This window comes from Lynx canadensis, chromosome A3 (assembly GCF_007474595.2).
Source record: "Lynx canadensis isolate LIC74 chromosome A3, mLynCan4.pri.v2, whole genome shotgun sequence".
NCBI lineage: Eukaryota > Metazoa > Chordata > Mammalia > Carnivora > Felidae > Lynx > Lynx canadensis.
The window spans coordinates 26097576-26119209 of NC_044305.1; the positions used below are offsets into that span (position 1 = coordinate 26097576).

General features: G+C 46.8%; 1 protein-coding gene across 6 annotated transcripts in view; it reads right to left on the bottom strand.

Annotated features, from left to right (window-relative positions):
* The window catches only part of ASXL1 (ASXL transcriptional regulator 1), a 77445-nt gene extending 71784 nt beyond the window's left edge, over positions 1-5661 (bottom strand). For 3 of the 6 annotated variants that reach the window (XM_030309815.1, XM_030309814.1, XM_030309812.1), the window contains exon 1: positions 5554-5661. In XM_030309815.1, coding sequence (XP_030165675.1) covers positions 5554-5610 — 57 coding nt within the window. In that variant the 5' untranslated portion in view covers positions 5611-5661. The remainder of the gene's footprint in view (positions 1-5553) is intronic. The other 3 variants (XM_030309810.1, XM_030309809.1, XM_030309811.1) reach the window with 2 other exon arrangements.
* Positions 5662-21634: the final 15973 nt, after the last annotated feature.

The following is a 21634-nucleotide window of genomic DNA, read 5'->3' on the forward strand; positions in this document are numbered from 1 at the left end:
AGAGCATGAGCAGGGAAGGGGCAGAGATAGAGAGAGGGAGACACAGAACGTGAAGCAGGCTCCAGGCTCTGAGCTGTCAGCACAGAGCCCAACGCAGGGCTCGAACTCACGGAGTGTGAGATCATGACCTGAGCCGAAGTCCGACGCTTAACCGACTGAGCCACTCAGGCACCTCTAGTAGCCGTATTTTTAAGTGATGGTTTTTGCCACTGTGTTGCAAAATCCTGGTGTTAACTGCCGCGGTACATTTTGCCATTTGGCAACATGATGCTCTGATTCCGCATGATGGGGGCAGGCAAAGCAATGGGAAACAGAGCATCCCATTTACGTTGGCATCATCTGCAACAGGGTCGTGGCAGCAGTTTCTTAGTGAGCAACCGCATCTCTCTCACATGAAGGTGCAGGGAAGTTCTGGAAATGCTGTCCTTCTCGGGGAGAAAAAAGGCTGCCAGTAGCTTTGTACTGTCTCTACCAGTAGCTGCTGAGGTAACTCCAAACCACACCAATACCTTGCAGTCACTGTAACAACTGTAACAACTAAGTACTACTTTGTCTCAAATAAAACTAAAGCAAGCAGTCTGACAGGACTGTTGCTAAAGGTTCTCCCTATGGAAGAACATGAGCCCCTAGCACTAATGGAAGTAAGTCATGCTTTGGAGAAGCAGGTGCTGAAATAAAGCCCCTATTTACCATGGTCCCATTGTTAACCTCTCTTTTCAATTTTTACATTCTCTTCGGGTAGCATTAGCACCTCTCGTAGCTTCAACTACTACCTATATTCTGCTAACTCCCAAATATTTACCTCTGGCCTGGGTTTCTCCCCCAGCTTCTGACTTCAGGTCTGTACTGACATTCCCCCCTTGATCATCTGTTCTAATCTAACTGGCAACTCCAATTAATCGTGCCTCTTCCTCCATATCTCTGCCCTTGATTGACAACCTGTCTGTTCACCTAATGCAGAAACCTAGACAGCACTCCTACTCTCGCCTGCCCCCCAGTTCCTTCCCTGACCCGATATACAGGCCCTTCACTAATACTCCCATAACCAGCCCCGCTTTCCTCAAATGCATTCTTCCTTCTCTGCCATCCTTCACTTAACAAATACACGAAATATTTACTTGTGCCAAGGACAATTCTAGGAATTCAACATAAACAAGACCAAATCCCAGCTACCTGCTATAGTCTGAGGTCAACCCTACAAAACAAACCTGCCCTCATCACTTTCCCACCTTAAACTCCTTCAAAAGCAACCTAATCATATACAGGAAAAGCTGAAGCTTCTGAAGAGTTCACCACCTCACTGGAAAAGCACAGGCTATATAGAACCAGACGGACCTGGGGGCGCCTGGGTGGCGCAGTCGGTTAAGCGTCCGACTTCAGCCAGGTCACGATCTCGCGGTCCGGGAGTTCGAGCCCCGCGTCAGGCTCTGGGCTGATGGCTCGGAGCCTGGAGCCTGTTTCCGATTCTGTGTCTCCCTCTCTCTCTGCCCCTCCCCCGTTCATGCTCTGTCTCTCTCTGTCCCAAAAATAAATAAACGTTGAAAAAAAAAAATTAAAAAAAAAAAAAAAAAAAAAAGAACCAGACGGACCTGGATTCAAATTCTTGCCTGCTAAACTTGGGCACCTCATCTACCCAACTTGAGCCTAAATTCCCTCACTTGTGATGGAAGGATACTGATGTCTTCCCGTAAGAGTTGTTAAACAGATTAGAGATAATGGAAGTAAGTGCCTATGGTGCCTGGCACACGAGGTCCTCAGAATCCGGTGCCTGCCTTTCTCTCTACCTCACTGCCAAACTGATAATCCACAAGCTTCACGTTCCAACAACTGTGTGTAGTTCTACCCAATTCCCACACTCTCCACCCTGTGCACAAGCACATGTGCGAGCGCACACACACGACTGCTATTTCTTGTCACTAGCTCCTGCTAACATCATCTGTGATGGCCCTAACTTCCGCTCACCCTTCAAGATTCAGTTTGGAAAGCACCTTCCTCCAGGAAGTCTTCTCTGATCCCTGCCAAGCAGAGTTAAATGTCTGCTTTCAGTGTCCTCCTAGTCCACAACACATAATTTACCTTCCAAAGTAGGGCACTTGTGAGTGAAAGAGAGAAAGTAGTCATAATTATGCCTGGACAATAAGCATGAACCAGGATGTCTGTTTATCATTTGTGCATCTACAATGGCACTTAGCAAGTAGTAAAATGCTACTCATGGGTCTAGACCTTCTCCACTCCCAGAAGACCATAAGCTCCTCAAGGGCAAACCTTATTCACCTCTGTATTCTAAGAACCTGACTAAGAGCCAAGTTAAGCAGTGCTGACTTGAACAAATCCACAACAAACCCTGGTTACAAGCTACTAATGCTCACTGCCACAGGTATCACTTCTTTGATACTAAATGTGAGTTGAGCTAGTCAATTTCTGTACCATAATTTTTTTAAAAAAGAAGCATGATTCTGAAAAATCAGTTACCAATTATTTAAGCAACAGTCAGGATGAGCCTGAGAATCTGAGAGAAAACAAAATCTCTAAAAGGAAGTTACATCAAAAGATACAAAGTATTCACTTTTATTATAATTGTATATGCCTCCAGCTTTTAGTACAAGAACAATTCAGCAGTGTTCTATTCCTAGTCTCTTTCTAGCACACTTTAAAAAAAAAAGTATCTCTTCTCCTACTTCAAAGAGAAAAAAAAAATGTTTGATGTAAGAATGGTCAGTCATGAATCAAAGTGAAAGATAAAGCGTACAATGAAGAGTGTCTCAAAGCCAGGGAGAATCCATTTAAGGACATTCAATTTAAAGGGAAATCCCCTTGGCTATTTCTCCCAAACAAATTGTTCCTAACAAGCAAGAGGATTTACACTATCCAACCCTCTAAAGTCTACCTCTTATATCTAGAAAAGACAATACTACAGAATGTTTCAAAGAGGAGTATCTACTTCTCAACAACATAACTAACATCTGCAAAAATCAATCTCTTGAGGTATACTACCCTACTGAACTTCTCCAGGAGTCTCTTCTTTCCTACCCAAATAGTTTTTAAAAGAGTTCCCAGTATCACTCTAGCCACGAATCTAATCAAGGTCAGGAGCAATATGAAACCGCCCCAAAGCAAGTGCCTCTGATTGCCATGGCAAGCAGTCCAAATTCACCTGTCCAAAGAGTAGATTTAATCAACCTCCCTACCCTTACAGCTTTCTCTAGTCAAGATGCTCTATGTCCAGCATAAGCTCTCACAAACTCTCTAGCGCTCCAGGTTGCAAAAATTTTCTTTACATGGGGAGAGAACGCTAAAAAGTTAACCCTCACCCACCAAGTGGTCCCATCCAAAGGGATAGAAAATTCTAACAGAAAAACAATACAGATATGCACAATTATGCACCATGTTTCCAAAAGTCCTCTGCCACATGTTCAAGGGCACTACAAAGTAATTCCCACTCATATTATTCTTTAACGAAGAGCCATAAAACAAAAAGAGAACAAAAAGAGAAAGAACTTGGATAATCTGGCATGCGGTTGAGCCAATGGTAAAACAGAAGCAGCAATCTGGATACTGGAGTTCAGATCACATCACAGTTAAGTTCAAGAACCTAAAGAGGCTTAACAGAATAGTGGACCCCAAGTTCCTGAAGTCTTTCATCTAGTAAGAGCCAACAGAGCTTTGAGACAAACTTTAAAATTCCATCAGAACATATAACACAGGATTTAAAGGTACTTTCACCTACCTCTAACAAGTAACTCTGGCAAGCAAATTTCCTCTTGGTGCCCAGAGTCATAAACACCTACATAACAGGGACTCGGAGGAGAATTCCAATGAACACCCAAGAGTCAACCTCGAGGAGAAAGAGAGCAAGCACATCCTTTGGCTCTCCCCTACTCTCCTTCAGGCCTAAATTTGTTTCCAAGTGAAGCAACACTGGAGAAATCCTAAAATTTCCAAGAGATCTCAAAGCCAGCCACAGCTTTCAATTTTGACCGAATCAAAAAAATATTTAGGAACTTCAAAATCTCCAATTTTCACATGCCAAACCAAAACAAATTAACTGAAGCATGAAACTTGAGCACACAAACAACTGCTATTTCTGTTCACTGGGCAACAAGTGCCTGGGGAAGACAATCAGGAACACCAGTGAAAATTCTCTTATAAACCCAACAGCTTTAGTTCTTGTAAGTCAGTAACTGAGTTTCATACACCCCAGGTAAGAAAAAGGCGTACCTACCACAGACCTGTAACAACACTCAACACACAGCCATCTCTGTCTGCACAACACCTTTGAGGCAGGAACCTCACTTCCCAAAATAAAGCAAAAGACTACAAGATGAAGCTTCATTCACCATTAAAAAGTCAATTATAGTAATTACGTATCAACTACAGGGTGCCAAGAGGAATGTATGCTATCCACACTATAACCCTGCTATGTGACACTTGAGGAAGTGACATCTCTGGGAGAAGTATGAACTATTACTATTGTCATCCGCAAGATTTTATGAGAACACGTCTCACAGTATCTCAGCTTTGTGGGTGCAAATCCAAAAGGAAGGTATTTCACTTACAAGTCCTCTGACGCTGTGAAAAAACTCACAACCCTCCTCACCAGGCAGCTTCCAACACTCAAATTACTCTCTCCTTTGCTAAGTTCTCAGCGAGCAGTATCTTCAAACAGAGGTACTTGGTCTTTGTCCAACACTTCATGTCTACATGCACCAGTACGCTAAGGAGTGGACTCACACATACATTCTTTGCAAAGTAGAGGCACTCTGTGCACAGTGCCTATCTAGCTCCAGTCTGGCTTAGGAAGTAAAACACTCTAGTCAGCGTTTCTCAAAGTGTGGTCCGGGGCCACCTGCATTACAGGCAACACAGGAACCTGGTTAAAATGAAGACACTCAGACTCTACTCCGGAACCTCGGACTCAGAGGATCTTAAGTAGGGCCCTAGGACGAGCATTCCTAAAAACCTCCCAGATGTCCAAGACGCTAAAGTTTGAGAACCACTACTCAAGGTTCCAGCAGGGAGTAAGCACTTGCTTCCCTCCACACACCTGGTTTAGATTGGGAAGGCTCAAAATGCCACTCGCGTCCTCAAAATTGGGGGTGTTTTCCCACCCCTGGAGTCAAACGCACCACCCCATTACCCACCAGGAAGCGAGGGAGGAGCTTCCGACCCTTCCCGGAAACCTAACTCCCCCGAGTGCGTAAACGAAGCTTCCCCAGACCCCCAGACGCTGCCAAATAGTGGGGGAGGGGAGGGAGGGGAGGCTGGGGCCCCGCCGCCCAGAGGGGGAGGAGTCGGCTTGCCAGCTCGCCCCTCCGCAGGAATTTAAGGGGTGGGGGGAGCCGCAGAAAAAGGCGCCACATCCAACCGGCGGGGGACCTCTCCCCACCCAACGCCGGGCGGGGAGGGGGGGGGAGGGGGTCCCGTTCCTAGATAATTGGTGGCCCCGCCCCTCCTGCAGTGGGCAGAGCTTCGCCCCTCCCCCTCCCGGTGGAGGGGGCTCGGCGAGCCCACCCCCCGCGTCCCCCACTGAACCCCCTCGGCGACCCGCCTCACCAGGCGCGCGGCCTCGGCCCACGTGCGCTCCTTCTTCCTCTTCTGTTTGTCCTTCATCCTCCTCCTCCCCGGCGGCGGCGGCGGCGGCTCCACGCGGGACCTCCGGGCGGGGCGGGTGGCGGCGGCGCGGGGCTGGGGCACCGACGGCGGCGGGGGGCGCGTGGCGGCGGCGGCGCGCGAGGACTCGGGTGCGGCCGGGCAGAGGGGGCGGGCGTGCGGGGACCGGCTGGCGCGAGACCCGGCGCGAGGGCGGCGATGGGGGAGGGGTGGCGGCGGCTCCACGCGCCCGCGCTGCGTCAGTCGCCCACGGCGGCGGCGGCGGCGGCAGCAGCGGCGGCGGCAGCCCCGCGATCGCTAAGGAATGCGGCGGCTCCGCATAACCACGGGGTCAGAGGTCACGGCTCCAGCCTCCGCTTTCCCGCTCTGCTGAGGGGCCGAGACAGGACTGCCGGCGGGGCGGGAAAGCGAGACGCGGCTTTCCCTTCGGCGCCCGGGTGTGTGCGTGTCTGCCGTGGGTGTGTGTGTGTGTGAGTGTGTGTGAAGAGTGAGGAGGGGGAGTGTGGGGTTTTTTTTTTTTTTTTGAACAAAAACAAACCGAAAAGGCGGCTGGGAATTGTAGTCCCGACTGCCTCTCTGGCCTCCCCGGCTCCGGAAGAATATGGCTGCATGAAGCGCTTGGACCACACTTCCCGGCGTACCTCTCGCGGCCCGTCTTTTCCGCCCTCCCCTCCCTTCCTCCGCCTCGCGCAAACCTCGGTAAAGAAGGGGGACGGGCAGTCGTTCGGGGAAGAGACTGGGCGGAGTCTCGCGAGGTGCGGGAACTGGATGCGAGCCTGAGGCATTCTGGGAGGCAATGCTGGGAAGGGGCGGTGGCTGGGCTCCCCTGCCACACTTAACCCCTTCGGCGCTTCTCGCCTCCGGGCCCCCGGGCGGTTAAGGGTGAGGATGGAGAACTGGTAGCTCGACTCCCAGGGCCCACTTTATGCCTCTCCCCGCCTAAACGGTTCTCACTGACACTTCAAAAAGATGACAAGGGGCAGGACTTTCCCTTTTGGTCCTTCCCTGAATGACTCACTGCCGCATAATAATGAGACAATGAGACACTCATACCAGTAAAACGGTTATTCCACGCTTGATGGACCTAAACAGTTCCCCATTTCCTCCTCTGCTCTCATGCCCCTAATGCCGCTATGTGTTTGCAGAAGCTATGTTTGCAGAAGCTGCACCCGCAGCCTAGAATGTTACCACTTGGTGAACTTCGTGATAATGAGGGGTAAAGAACTTGGACTTTGGGGCCATACTGACCGCAATGCACTTGAGGCCTTCTTAGAGGCAGTACCCTGGAGAGAACACAGGCCCTGGAGTCAAAAGTAGACACTCCTACGCTGGAATTCTGGCTAGGTCACTCCCTGGGTATCGACCTAAAAGTAGGGGCTCAACCTCTCTGAGCTTCAAATTTTCTAATCTACAACATTAGTCTAATAATACCTCAGAGCACTATTGGGATTAAAATGAGCATAAAACGCATGGCAGTTGGGAAGAAGGTGTGAAGGGAGACTTCCATGTAATTTGACTCCTAGCATAGAGCAAGTGTTTAATAATTAGTACACGCTGAGAGACAGTGGACAATGTATGTAGCCTCTCTGAGCCTTGGTTGCTGAATATGAAATGAAATTTGGTTCAGAGTGCCCAGCACATAGGGTTTTTGTACCTGTTTGTCCGGAAACGTTCCTAAAATCAGTCCTAAACTGGATTAATGAGCAGCCAGGCCTTAAATATTAGGGAGGCGGGGTCAATGGCCACAATTTGAAAGGTTTCCCTGGGTAACGAAATAACCTTCCATCCCCTGATGTTAGCACATGGGAGAGCCGGTGCTAAGAGGCACCACAGAATTCAGTGCTCCTGCTTTAATGCTCCTCACACAGAAGATGTTCGTGTCCAATAAACGAAATACTGCAAAGGGAATAGACTATAGAAGGTGAAATAAAATCTCTCCCCTTCTTACTTCACCCCAAGAAGGGGACAAGGAAGAACAAACCCCTACCACCACCACCAAAAAATTGTTTGACCTGATTTTTTTTCAACAACGGTTTTTTTTAATCTACAGCTGACACAGTAACCTTTGACAAGTCATTTGACTTGTTTCAAATGTTTTCTTGAGTAGCTTCGCCCTCCTTTGATCTCCAAGGAGTAACTAGAGAAGATGCACTCTAAGATTTACATGTTTAGGGGCGCCTGGGTGGCTCGGTTGAGCATCCGACTCTTGATATCAGCCCAGGTCATGGTGGTTCATGAGTTCAAACCCCCGTTCGGGCTCTGTGTGGACAGTGTGGAGCCTGCCTGGGATTCTCTCTCTCTCTCTCTCTCTCTCTGCTTCTCCCCTGCTCATGCTTTCTCTATCTTTCTCTCTCAAAATAAATAAACTTTAAAAATCATTAAAAACATAAAATTTACATGTTTATCACAGGCCCTGTGGTAGGCAGAATAATGTCTACCCCAACACACAACCCCCAAACTCTCTATGCCCTGGTCCCGGGCCCCTGTGAATATGCTACATTCCACCACAAAATTGACTTTGAAGATAGAATTGAGGACTGGAAAACAAGATTACCCCAGAGTATTTGGGTGAGTCCAGTGTAATCATACATACCCTTAAAAGCAGAAGAAGAAGGCAGAAGAGATGCTTTGGAAAGATAAGGCAGGAGAGGAATCAGATTTGAAGCTTGAGAGAACTCAACCCAGTGTTGCTGCCTTTAAAGGGGGCCATGAGCTAGGGAATGTAGGCAGCCTCTAGAAGCTAAGAACAAGTCCTGCCAGCAAGTAACAGGACCTCAGTCCTATAAGGTCATGGAACAGAATTCTCACAACCTGAATAAGCTCGCAAGCAGTAACCCCCTCTTGCCAAGTCTGCAGAAAGGAATGTAGTCCTGCCAACATCTCAATTTTAGCTGTATCAGAGAACCAACCGAACCACACTATGCACGGACTTCTGGCCCACAGAAAGCATGAGATATAAATGAATGTTGTTTTAAGCCACTAAACCTGTGGTAACTTCTTACAGTGACCAAAAAAAAAAAAAAAAAAAAAGCTAATACACTGGAAATGACTTTAATTCTTTCAGCCAATACTGACTGGCTCCACATTTCGGTCAAGCCACGGGGGGAATCCAGATGTGACTATTTCAAGGTCTCTGCCCTTACAGAATTAAACAGAAACTGATGGCATCATAGTTAAGTGTGAAAAGAGTACGTTCAGAGGACTGTATGAAATACTGTGTTGAAAATGGACGTGAGTCACTAAACCTTAAGTAGCTGTGATTTTTTTTTTTTTTTAAAGCAAATGAGACTCACGTTTATTCTGTTGTCAGAAGCACCAAAAAACAACCTATACATTTTGGTTTTGGTGTGTGTGTTTTCCATTTTATAACAGTGCTTTTATTACAAATCAGCTTTTAAGTCAACACAGGTGCCACAGGGCAGTGTAAGATAAACAGGACTGTATTCAACCCTGCTCTGTTTGGGGATGAGTCACTGTTTTCAAACTGCACAGTTACAAGCAAAGCACACATTCAAGAATTTGAATAACACACAGCACCAGCAGACTCAGGAACTCCCAAAAGGACACCCCTGAACCCCACTGTGAGATAATGCATTGCCATGAGCTTTGGACATCAGCTGGCCTGGGTCTGAATCTTCTTTTGCAGTTCCTCTCTAGCTGACTGGCTTTGGTCAAGTTCTGAAACTTCTCATTAACTCAAAAGGTGGAATTGGGATTAAATAGGATCTTTCTCTTTTTTTAAAATTTTTTGTAGTGTTTATTTACTCTTGAGAGAGAGACAGAGCATGAGGGAGGGAGGGGCAGAGAGAGAGGTAGACACAGAATCCGAAGCAGGCCCCAGGCTCTGAGCTGTCCACACAGAGCTTCATGTGGGGCTTGAACTCACACACCGCAAGATCATGACCTGAGCCCAAAGTCAGACGCTTAACCGACTGAGCCACCCAGGTGCCCCTAAATAGGATCTTTCTAAAGTGAATTGCACACAGGAGACTCACTAAATGCAGCTCTCTTTGCCTCACAAAAGCTTTAGAGCCTAAAGTATAAAAAGTGCCTCCTTTTTATACTTCAGTGAACCAAGCTCTGGAACAGTTTTCCACTCAAACAAACGTTCTCTCCCAGTAATTCTGTCCCTATTTTCAAATGAAGTTGAGGTTCAGAGGTCAAATTACCTCTGCTAGGTTCCAGATGATTAAGTGAGACCCCATTTACTAAACTTCCAGAGTAACAGATGATCAGCAAATGTGTCTCTCTCCTGGTTCCTCCCACATTTCACTTATTTGTATGATTTTTGGTTTACTGTCTGTATTCTTAGCGTCTTCTTGGGTCCATCATCACTCCCCCAACATCTGGCACAGTCTTGGCACATGGTAGGCACTCAGTCTGTTGAATAAATGACCTTACTTGATAATTACTTTATTGGACAAAATCCCTGAGGATTAATTTCCCACTGAACTGTTTCCCCTAAACAGTTATCTGGAATGTGCCAAGCAGAATTGGGAAAGACCTAGGCAAAATTTCACCCACACGTATTTATGCAAATTGTAAAGATCAGACTTCATGACCTCACTGGCATTTTTTAGGCACAGAATCTGCCCACATCATGGGCAGCCCTAACTCAGTTTACCTGCCATTCACCATCGTTCAAATCCACTCCTGTTTTTCAGTCTCTCATGAGGCTGAAAAAGGTGTTTAAATTCCATTTTATTCCACCAAAATGTTAATAATGGTTACCTCTGTGTTGTAAGACTGAGGTCAGATTTTGGTTTTCTTCCTATCTTTTTTTTTTCTACGAAGTATTACATTTTTTTTTAATTTTTTTTTAACGTTTTTATTTATTTTTGAGACAGAGAAGACAAAGCATGAACGGGGGAGGGTCAGAGAGAGGGAGACACAGAATCTGAAACAGGCTCCAGGCTCTGAGCTGTCAGCACAGAGCCCGACGTGGGGCTCAAACTCACAGACCGCGAGATCATGACCTGGGCCGAAGTCGGCCGCTCAACCGACTGAGCCACCCAGGCGCCCCAATATTACATTTTTTTAATTGAAAAGTATTTTTTTAACTCAACCACAAAACAAAGCATTTAGATTATGGTGGCAGATGTAATGTTTTTCACTTCTTTATACTTGTCTGTATTTTCCAAATCTCCTAGAATGAATATGTGCTACTCATATACAAGTATGTTGAAAATATTAAAATGTTCATGCTCAACACCTTTATTTTTTTTTAATTTTTTAAAATGTTTGTTTATTTCTGAGAGAGAGAGAGAGAGAGAGAGTGTGTGTGTGTGTGTAAGCAGGGGAGGGGCAGAGAGAGAGGGAGACACAGAACCTGAAGCAGGCTCCAGGCTCTGAGCTGTCAGCACAAAGCCCAACACGGGGCTCAAGCTCATGAATCAGACGCTTGACCGACTGAGCCACCCAGGCGCCCTGTGAGGGAACATCTTCAATAAAAATTCCTCCTTTAATTTTACTTTAAAAAGATTTGTGGGGAGCACCTGGGCGGCTCAGTCGGTTAAATGTCCAACTCTTGATTTTGGCTCAGGTCATGATCTCACAGTTCACAGGATCAAGCCCCATGTCGGGCTCTGCACTGACAGCGTGGAACCTGCTTGGGATTTTCTCTCCCTCTCTCTCCGTCCCTGCCCTGCTCATGCTTTCTCTCTCTCTCTCTCAAAATAAATAAACTATAAAAAAAAAAAAACAAAGTGGGACCCCCCCCCAAATGGCCTCAAAGGATGATCTGACCTAGTTTTTTTTTGTTTTTTTTTTTTTTACCAGAATTATGGGAAATATCAGCCACCTGCCAGATTCTTTCACGTTTTTAAGTGAAGATTTCAGGACCTCATTAAGGAGCCCATCCCAATTTTTAATCTCTCTTAATGCCAGAGAGCTATACTCCTTCCTACTATAAATCTTTCTGGTCTCCGTGTAAGTTTAAAGTGCATTTTAACACCAAAATTCTAAGACTGGTGGTACTAATGTGATGATTGGTAGATGGCTTCTTCCTTTTCAATGTTTTATAATGAAAACAGTTTACACCCTGCCCCAAATGGCTATTCTTCCTCCCCTTCTTCAATAATTGCTAATGTCTGTATGTGAAGTTGAGGGCTTAGATAAGTGGCTTTCACAGCCTTGGCTGTATCAGGGCCAATAAATCAAAGGAACTTTCTCAAAATCCCATAGTTAGCTGTGTTGGAGTTAAGACTTAGACTCAAACCCCTCATTCCAAACTCCTTCTAAGGCACTGGTAGCCAGCCTCCAAAACAGCCCCCAATGATTCCCAACCCTGATTATTCACATCCTTTTTAGTCCCCACTTGGAAGAGGGCTGAACTGTAGACCCAAAAGGATATTTGGAAATAACTGTATGATTTCTGAGGCTAGGTCATAGAAGACATGGCAACTTCCGCCTTATTCTCTTGGATTTCACCCTCTGAGGGAAGCCAGCCACCATGTCATGAGGACACTCAGGCAGCCCCTATGGAGAGGTCCACATGGCAGTAACCCCAGACAAGCTTTCAGATGACTTCAGCCCTAGCCAACATCTTCTTGACTGCAACCTCATGAAAGATCCAGGGCCAGAATCACCCAAATATGGTACTCTTGGATTCCTGACCCACAGAAACTGTATGAGTTAATAAATACTTACTGTTTTAAGGCACTAAGTTTTGAGACAATTTGTTACACAGCAGTAGATAACTAATACAGACATAGTACCTTCCCTCTGAATGGTTCTTAAATTTTGTGAAGTCCACTGAAAAGCAGGGGACCCTCTTTCCAGATAAATTGTATGCAGACACAACAGCACTGGGCCTGACCCAAGAGTGGGAGCTCTTAGGTTGTTGAATGGGTTCATTCAAGCAGGATTGGGTGCTAAAACTGGTCTGCAGTGGAGGGGGAGCAAGAGAGGGGTGCAGAGTCATCCTGGATGCCCCCTTACCTATTTCTTCAGCAAGGCTTTCCCTGCTGCCCTAAACTCATGGAGTCTGATATACTCCCTATGCTTCTTTCAAATTATAATGGGGAAAAATAGAACTCATTCTTGACACTGATGATGACTTCTTCAGTGTCTGCTCCTGAATTAGACTGTAAGGCAGATGAGGTCAGGGATTGTAGGCCTATTTACCGCCCTGCCCTAAAATTCAACTGGAAAAACAGATGCACCATTTTCATAACAAAAAGGACGCAACATTTACTGACCATTTACCACGTGCCAGAGCCTATCCCAAAAGCTTGCTATGCATCATTTCAGCCCGTCTGCACAAAAACACCCTAAGGTAGTACCATTCCTATCAACATTATACAGATGAGGAAGCACAGGTTCAGAGAGAAAAAAATAACTTGCCCAAGATCACACAGCTAGTGAGCGGCTGGCCTGGGATTAAAGTTCAGGCTGGCTGAATGAAACCAAGCTCTACGAATTTAGCCATTCGGCCCTACTGCCAAAAAGAGTTTGAAGAAGATTAATGAGTTGGGACATATTAAAATGCATTCAGTAGCTATGCCAACTAAGTGCAATTTTTACAAAAGAAAAAAATAGACCAACTAAACTGAATAGACTACAGAAATAGAACCAAGTGTACAAGGAATTGCAGTGCATAATAAAGGTAACATTTCAAATTGATGGAGAAAAGATGGAAGGCAATAAACAGAACAGAAACACTGGGTAGCCATTTGGAGAAAAATGAAACTGGAGCTCCGCCCCTCTTCTTAAATCTACCTTCCACCTAAATCAAAGATTTATATGTCATGAAAGAAACAATGAAAGTATTGAGAGAGAGAGAAAAAAAAAAGTGGCTATTTTTATAATTCGGGAACTGGAACGATTTCCAAGCATGTTATAAAAGTTAAAAAAAAAAGACCCATCAGGTAAAACTGATAGATTTCACTACATAAAATTAAAAGTGCATTGGGGTGCCTGGGTGGCTCAGTCTGTTGAGCATATGGTTTCGGCTCAGGTCACGATCTCGCGGTCCGTGAGTTCGAGCCCCGCGTCAGGCTCTGGGCTGATGGCTCAGAGCCTGGAGCCTGCTTCCGATTCTGTGTCTCCCTCTCTCTCTGCCCCTCCCCCGTTCATGCTCTGTCTCTCTCTGTCCCAAAAATAAAAATAAACGCTGAAAAAAAAATTTTTTTAAAATAAATAAATGAAATAAAATAAAAATAAAAATAAATTAAAAAAATAATAAAATAAAAGTGCATATACAGCAACAAAATATCACACACAAGGTTAAAGGCAGACAATGAAGTGGGGAAAATATTTGTCACATATACGACAAAGAGTTAAGATTCCTGATAGAATTGTTTTGTTTTGTTCTGTTTTAAATAGGCTTCACACCCAGTGAGGCTTGAACTCACTACCCTGAGATCAGGACCCGAGCTAAGATCAAAAGTCAGATCTTAGCCAACTGAGCCACCCAGGTGTCCCCTTAATAAACGAATTCTTAAAAAGTCAATAGGAAACACCTCTACAGGAAATGGTCAGATAACAATGGCTTAAGCAGGCAGTTAACAAAAGAAACTCGGGGCCCCTGGGTGGCTCAGTCAGTTAAGCCGCTGACTTCGGCTCAGGTCAGGATCTGTGAGTTCGAGCCCCACATCCAGCTCTGTGCTGACAGCTCAGAGCCCGGAGCCTGCTTGCGATTCTGCGTCTCCCTCTCTCTCTGCCCGCCCCCCCCCCCCAATCGTGCTCTATCTCTGTCTCTCAAAAATAAGTGAATGTAAAATAATAATAATGTATGCCTCTTATCATGCACCTAGTAAGTGTCAGGCACTTGGTGGATGTTTTCTTTAATCCTTTCAGCAACTCTGAAAGCTGTGGGGTTGATATTTACCCTCTCACCAAGGTGGAATAGCTTGCTGCTGGCAAAAAGTGCTAACCCAGGTTTACCCAGTTCCGAAACCTCCCTGCTCCATTCTGCTGCATTTCTCGCTGATCTAGCAGCATACCGTCTTCACTTTGAGACATTATTTGCCCTGAGGTCTTTGCACTTCCACACGTCCTCATATCTCCACGCTTGATGGGGCTTAAAAACAGATTATGCTTTTGACCATAATGCAAATGTCTACTTTTATTGAAATGTATTTAAGCAAGAATGTGAAGTCTTAGTCTATCTGCTAACTTTATCACCTAGTTTAGAAGACTTCAGGGTCTCTCCTGGCAGTATTAAACCAAGGCAGCCATACTCTTACACAGCCTGGCTCTCCTCTGCCTGGTCTCTGGGCTCCCCCCAACCACACCCCACCTCCCTCCTAACCACACCTACTGCTTCACAGCCCCTGCATCCAGCAAAAGTGGCGTTTGCTAAATGCTGGCCGAAAAGAAGAGGGAAGAAAGCTCTACGCCATAAGAGACAAGGATTGCAAGCAGGCAATTCGAGAGGGGCCTTGGAGCCGAATGAAACTTAATTGGGCAGAGATGAAGTAAAGCTTAAATGAAGCAACATGCTCACGCAGTCTGTCACAAGGAGACCTACCTCTCTGCTGTGCTGCCCTGCTTTACAAAATGCTTTCACTTAGTGATTGTAATAGCTACCATTCACGGAGTGCTCGCCACAGGCCAGGCACCGGGTGGTTTACGTATACTCTCTCTTCTTCATGTATATTTTATTTATTGTGATTATTATGACCCTTGTGATTATTACTTACTTTCTGGGTCTCTCCTCTAGCTCCACACAGCTCTAGGAGGGCAAGGTTTTTCTTCCCTGTTGTGTTCACAACAGTGCTTGGCAAATAGGTGCTCAGTAGGTCACTAAATTCTCCACAGAGCCCTGTGAAGTAAGAATGACTTTTACCCCTTTACAGATAAGCAACTTGAGGCTTAGACGAAACAAGTGACTTTGGGAAAGGTACAGATCCAACAAGAAGACAACATTAAAAATAGACCCATGGATTCTCTCTCTCTCCATTAGCTCTGCAACCATCTGGATTCAGAAATGTCCATTGGCTCCTTTGGTTAAGCATCTGACTTTGGCTCTGGTCATGAGCTCACAGTTCATGAGCTTGAGTCCAGTATTGGGCTCTGCACTGACAGCGTGGAGCCTGCTTAGGATTCTCTGTCTCTGTCTCTCTCTTTCCCCCTCTCTAAAAAAAAGGGGGGGTGCCGGGGCACCTGGGTGGCTCAGTTGGTTGAGCATCCAACTTCGGCTCAGGTCATGATCTCACACCCACACATGTGGGTTCGATCCTCGAGTCAGGCTGTGCACTGACAGCTCGGAACCTGAGCCTGCTTTGGATTCTGTCTCCCCCTCTCGCTGCCCCTCCCCCACTCACACTCTGTCTCTGTCTCCCTCTCTCAAAATAAACATAATAAAAAAAAACTTTTTAAAGGGGTGCCTGGGTGGCTCAGTCAGTTAAGCATCTGACTTCGGCTTGGGGCATGATCTCACGGTTCATGGGTTTGAGCCCCACATCGGGCTCTGTGCTGTTAGCACTGAGCCTGCTTTAGATCCTCTGTCCCCTTCTCTCTCTGCCCCTCCCCCGCTAGTTCTCTGTCTCTCAAAAAAATATATTAAAAAATAATAAAGGGGTGCCTGGGTGGCTCAGTTGGTTAAGTGTCCAACTTCCACTCAGATCATGATCTCCAGGTTCCTGAGTTAAAGCCCCGCATTGGGCTCTGTACTGTCAGTGCAGAGCTGGCTTTGGATCCTCTGTCACCCTCTTTCTCTGTCCCTTCCCTGCTGGTTCTCTCTCTCTCTCTCTCAAAGTAAATAAACTTAAGAAAGAAAGAAGAAGGAAGGAAGGAAAGAAAGAAAGAAAGAAAGGAAGAAAGAAAGAAAAGAGAAAAGAAAGAAAAAAAGAATGAAAAGGAAAAGAAAGAAAAGAAAGAGAGAGAAAGAAAAGAGATGGAGGGAAAGAAAGAAAGAGAGAGAAGAAAGAGAGGAAAGAAAAACAAAGAGAAAAGAAGGGAGAAAGAAAGAGAGAAGAAAGAGAGAAAGAAAGAAAGAAAGAGAAATGTCCATTCCTAGCCTGACTTTAGAATTGACTAACAATGGTAACAACGCTGCAACAATTACCATTGGCTGAGCGCTTGCTCTGTGCCAGGTTCTGTTCCCAGTGGACTCACAGCAACCTAGAAAGTACTTGCAATGACCCCTTTTTTGACTGTTTGAGCAATCTGAGAGCCCAAGGAGGTTAAGAAACTGTGCCGTTATAGCAAAGCTAGTAAATGGTGAGTTCAGAATTCACCATCCAGCAGCGTGGGCCCAGGGCCCACCCTATTCATCATTGCCCATGTTGCTTCCATAAGGTGATGAACCAGGAGCCAGAGCAGCGGGGAGGACTGGCATCTCCTGAGGACTTACCAAGAGCTAGACCAGTTGGCTTGGCCCGTTAGGCATGTCTTCATGTTTCTCTTCATGTTCTCCTTTAAACCTCACAATCGCCCCGTGAAGTTATAGATGAGCCAAATGGGGTTCTGAGACCCTGAAGGAGCCAGACCTGGACTGAAAATAGATTAGCGGTCGCCTAAGGCTCTGCAGTTGGGAACAGATGCAGAGCAGCTGCTAATGGGTACTTTTGGGGGTGAGGAAAAATGTTTTAAAATTGATGGTGGTTGGATGCCTGGGTGGCTCAGTCAGTTAAATGTCCGACTTTGGCTCAGGTTTGTGAGTTCGAGCCCTGCGTCGGGCTCTGTGCTGACCGCGCAGAGCCTGACTCAGATCCTCTGTCTCCCCCCTCTCTCTGCCCCGCCCCTACTCATGTACACTCTCTCTCAAAAATAAATAAACATTAAAAAAAATTTGATGGTGGTGATGGCTGCACAGCTCTGTGAATACACTAAAAACCAGTGAATTATACACTTTAAATGGGTGCACTGTGTGGTAGGTGAATTATACCTTAATAAGCCTTTTATTTTGAAAGGGGGGAGGACACACGGAAGGAAGTGGCAGTGGTGGAATTTCCACTGGCTTCAGATCAAACGCCCTGGAACCGCTGGTCCCACCACTGCCTCTACTCTCACCGCTCACATCCAGTTACCAGCAATCAACCCACACCCTGAGGCGTCAACCTCTCCTCTCCTCTCCTCCCCCAGCGCCTCATCCCAAGCATGGTCCCTCCCCCCAACTACCGGACCCCTTCAAGCAGTCCCTCACCTTGCCTGTTGCTCCCTACCTGTTCTCTACAACGCTGCCAGAGAGAGCCTTCTAAAAGCATTTCTGTCAGATTTCTCTCTTTTGCTCAAAAGCTTCCAATGGTCTAAAAAATAAAATTCACTTACAATTCAGAATTGAGCCATGGCTACCTTCCCAACCTCACTGCCCACCAGCCAGTCTTGCCTCCTTGCTGTCCTCAAACACACTCCCACCTCTGGGCCCCTGCACCATGGTTCCTTTTCTCTGGAATACTCTTCCTCCCGGAGCAGATACCCACACGCTTGCTCCCTCATTTCACTCAGGGCTCTGCTCAAATGTAATGTCACTGTTGCAGAGAAGTCTTCCCTGACTTCCCAATCTAAGTCACCATCTCCCTCAGCTTGGCACGCTCTAACCCCTGACCTGCCTTGTTTCACTCCTCTGACACCCGACATAACACATACTTCTCTTTTGTTTAAGTAAGCTCTACTCCCAACGTGGGGCTCGAACTCACCACCCTGAAATCAAGACATTGCTGTACCAATGGAGCCAGCCAGGTGCCCCAACACATACTTCTTTGTTAACCATCTGTCTCCACCACTAGAATGTGACATTCCTGAGTGCACGGGCTGTATCCTGGATCCCTGGGACGAGAACAATGCCTAGAACATAGTAGATACTCAAAAAATGAATACATTAATCTAATACCAAACCTTTGGCTTCTTTCGCCACCCCTCAGATAATCCAGCAAAGAGACTGATCACTGCGTTTAATATGCTCCTTACTTGGGGCGCCTGGGTGGCTCAGTCAGTTAAGCATCCGACTTCGGCTCAGGGCATGATCTCGCGGTTCCTGAGTTGGAGCCCCGCGTCGGGCTCTGTGCTGACAGCTCTGAGCCTGGAGCCTGCTTCGGATTCCGTGTTTCCCTCTCTCTGCCCCTCCCCCACTCGTGCCTCGACCCCCCTCTGCATCCCCTCAGAGGGGCCACTGACCACCTTGAATTGGACTTATTTGTAAATGGCAGCAATTCCCTACCGGACTGGCAGCTCTGGAAGGGCAAGGTCCTGAGCTGTAGCCCATGACACCGAGCGCAGACTTGAATGAATAGCAGACATAAATCTTTTGTTGACTGGGCAAGGAGAAATTTCAAAACCAACAGCAATTTCTCAGTTCCCAAGTGCAGCCAAGGGACCACCTTTGAGCCCAACGCACTGAAAAATGCCTCAGTCCCATTCCTAGGAAACTAAGACCTTGAAGTCAAGTTCAAGTGCTTCTTGGAATTCCTTGGGTCGCTGTGCCAGAGAAAGCTCCCTGCAGAATGGAATTTGCCAGCTGAGCCCGGAAAACCTGTGAACAGCAGGCAACTTAAAGCAGCACTTAGTGAAATTGCTTTCTGTTATCTCAAAGAGAAATAATAGCATGTGAGGCTGGCTTAAGGAGAAAATGCTCAAGTGTAAATAGGGCCATGTTTCACACACATTCACGGGCATGCGCGCGCGCGCACACACACACACACACACACACACACACACACACACACAGGCTTTTGAGGGTTCTGTCTTCAGCCTGTGTCATGGAGTCAAGACCCTTCCCAGCCCAGTTCTCATTCTCACTCCCATCACTCTCAGGTTCCCCAATCACCAGGAACTCCCCAGCAGCTCCTTCATATTATTCCCTTTGTCTGGCATGCTCCTCCCTCCTTCCCAGGTGAAGCCCTACCCGTTTTCACAGAGCACAGTTCAAATGCTGCCTCCTTTGCAAAGCCCTTCTCCACCCCTCCTTCCTGGAGTGCCACATCACCTCTTCCTCTGACAGAAAAGCGGCTGTAGGTGTCAGTACATACTGAACCATCCAACTCATAGAAGCGTCAAGCTTGAGAAGACTATAGGACATGCCCTCGGGGAACTTACTGTCTAGTAGGGGTGGGGGGGGAGACCAAAGCAAAAAAATACATAATTGTAAGTTGGGAAAAGGGCTAAGAGGGAAACAAGACAGAGGGTACCACACAGCCAGGTGAAGATGGGGAGAAACCAGAATGGATGCTTGGGGAAGGTCTCTTGGGACAGAGGTCATTAAACTGGTACCCGACAGATGAGTAGGAGGCAGTCAACCAAAGAGCGGGGAGAAGTCTCCAGAAAGAGGGCACAGCACACGTGAAGGTGCCAAGGCATGGAAGCAGTTGGCACAGTCAAGAAACCAAAAGGAGGGCTTGTGTGGCTCCAGCTTCAGAGGGCTGGGAGAGCGGTGCAAGGAGAGGAGGCGGGCCTTCTTGTACGTCCTAACTGTGTCCTCAAAGGGCCCAGGTACATTCCACTCCCTATCTGCAGTGCAGAGCAAGACATGCGGCACAAAAATGGGCACCCAACAAGTTCCTGAGGGCTCCACTGCCCGCTGAAGATGCGGGTGAACCACCTCTCTGCCCATTCCCCCACCTCCAAAAGCAGGTCTCCAGATGGCTCACCTAACTGAGGCACCTGGCGATGGCTAACCACAATTCTGGTGATGGAAAAAGAGGAGAAAACAGGAGCAGCTGCAAGAGCTACAGTTATGTCCTTGACAAATGCCACTGACAACCCAGTCGACAGATGTGACCACCACGTGGTCCTTGGAAACCAGATTCTCGAGGTAAACTTCAACCAGAAGGAAACTCTAGTACAAGAGGGCTTGCCAAAATTGCATGCCCAAGACTTAAGCCATTAGTGTTAAGTTCAAAATACAGTTTCCAGAGCTAACTGTTCTTATTATTCACAGCACTTCCGACAACCAAATAGATAGGTTTCTTCCTCTGCATTCGATGACCAAATCTTTGATTCCCCGGACAACTGGGTGTCCTGTAATTATGACACTCCCCAGTGTCAGCACAGACCCCACAAGTTAAGGGCTCAGTCCAAGACTGCTCCACTTCAGATGCCAGTTCCAAGTCCCAGTCTGCCACTTATGCTTCTGCCCAACTATAAACTGGCTATACAGCAGGGGTTCCTATGACCCTCTCAAGTTTGATAATTGCTAGAACAGTTCACAGAACTCAAGAGAGTGTTTTAGTTACTACTGCCAATTTATAAAGGATGCAACTCAAGAACGGTCAAATGGAAGAGATGCACAGTGCAAAGTATGGGGGGAGGGGTGTGGTGTCCCTGAGCTGTCCTCGGATACGCCACCCTCCCAGCACCTTGATGTGTTCACCAACCTGGAAGCCCTCAGAACTCTCATCATATAGGGGCTTTTACGGAGGCTTCATTACATAGGCACGATTGATTAAAATCATTGTCTATTGGTGATTAATTCAGTTTCCAGCTCCTCTCCCCCCCCCACCCCACCCCCAGGTCAGCGGGTGGGGCTGAAAGTTCCCACCCTCTCAGTCACACACGATTGGTTCCTCTGGCAACCAGCCCCCATTAGGAAGCTATCTAGGGGCCCACTTAGAGTCATTTTATCAGCATAGGCTCAGACAGGGCTGAAAGGAGCTTGTTAGGAATACCACAAAATCCTCCTATCACTCACCTCTGTCACTCAAGAAATTCCAAGGGTTGTAGAAGCTCTTCAGGGACAAAAACCAAACATGTATTTCTTACTGAATCACACAGGGTTTGTGTAGTTTCTTGATTTTTTTTTTTTTTTTTAAACAGCCCAGCAGATGAGAAGACAACCTGGTGAGTCACAGGAATTTCCAAGTTGCCCAGCCACACTGCCCTGTGCCTCCCTATGAATTAGCCCCTGGTCTATCCAGAATCCTGTCACTTTCAAGAACATGCTCATAATTCTTCTTCTTCATCATCTTTTTTTGAAACAGTGCGAGCCAGGGAAGAGGGGCAGAGAGAGAGATCTGAGAGAGAGAGAGAGAGAGAGAGAGAGAGAGAGAATCTTAAGCGAGGTCCATGCCCAGTGCAGAGCCCCATGCAGGGCTCAATCCCACAGCCATGAGGTCATGACCTGAGCCAAAATCAAGAGTTGGCC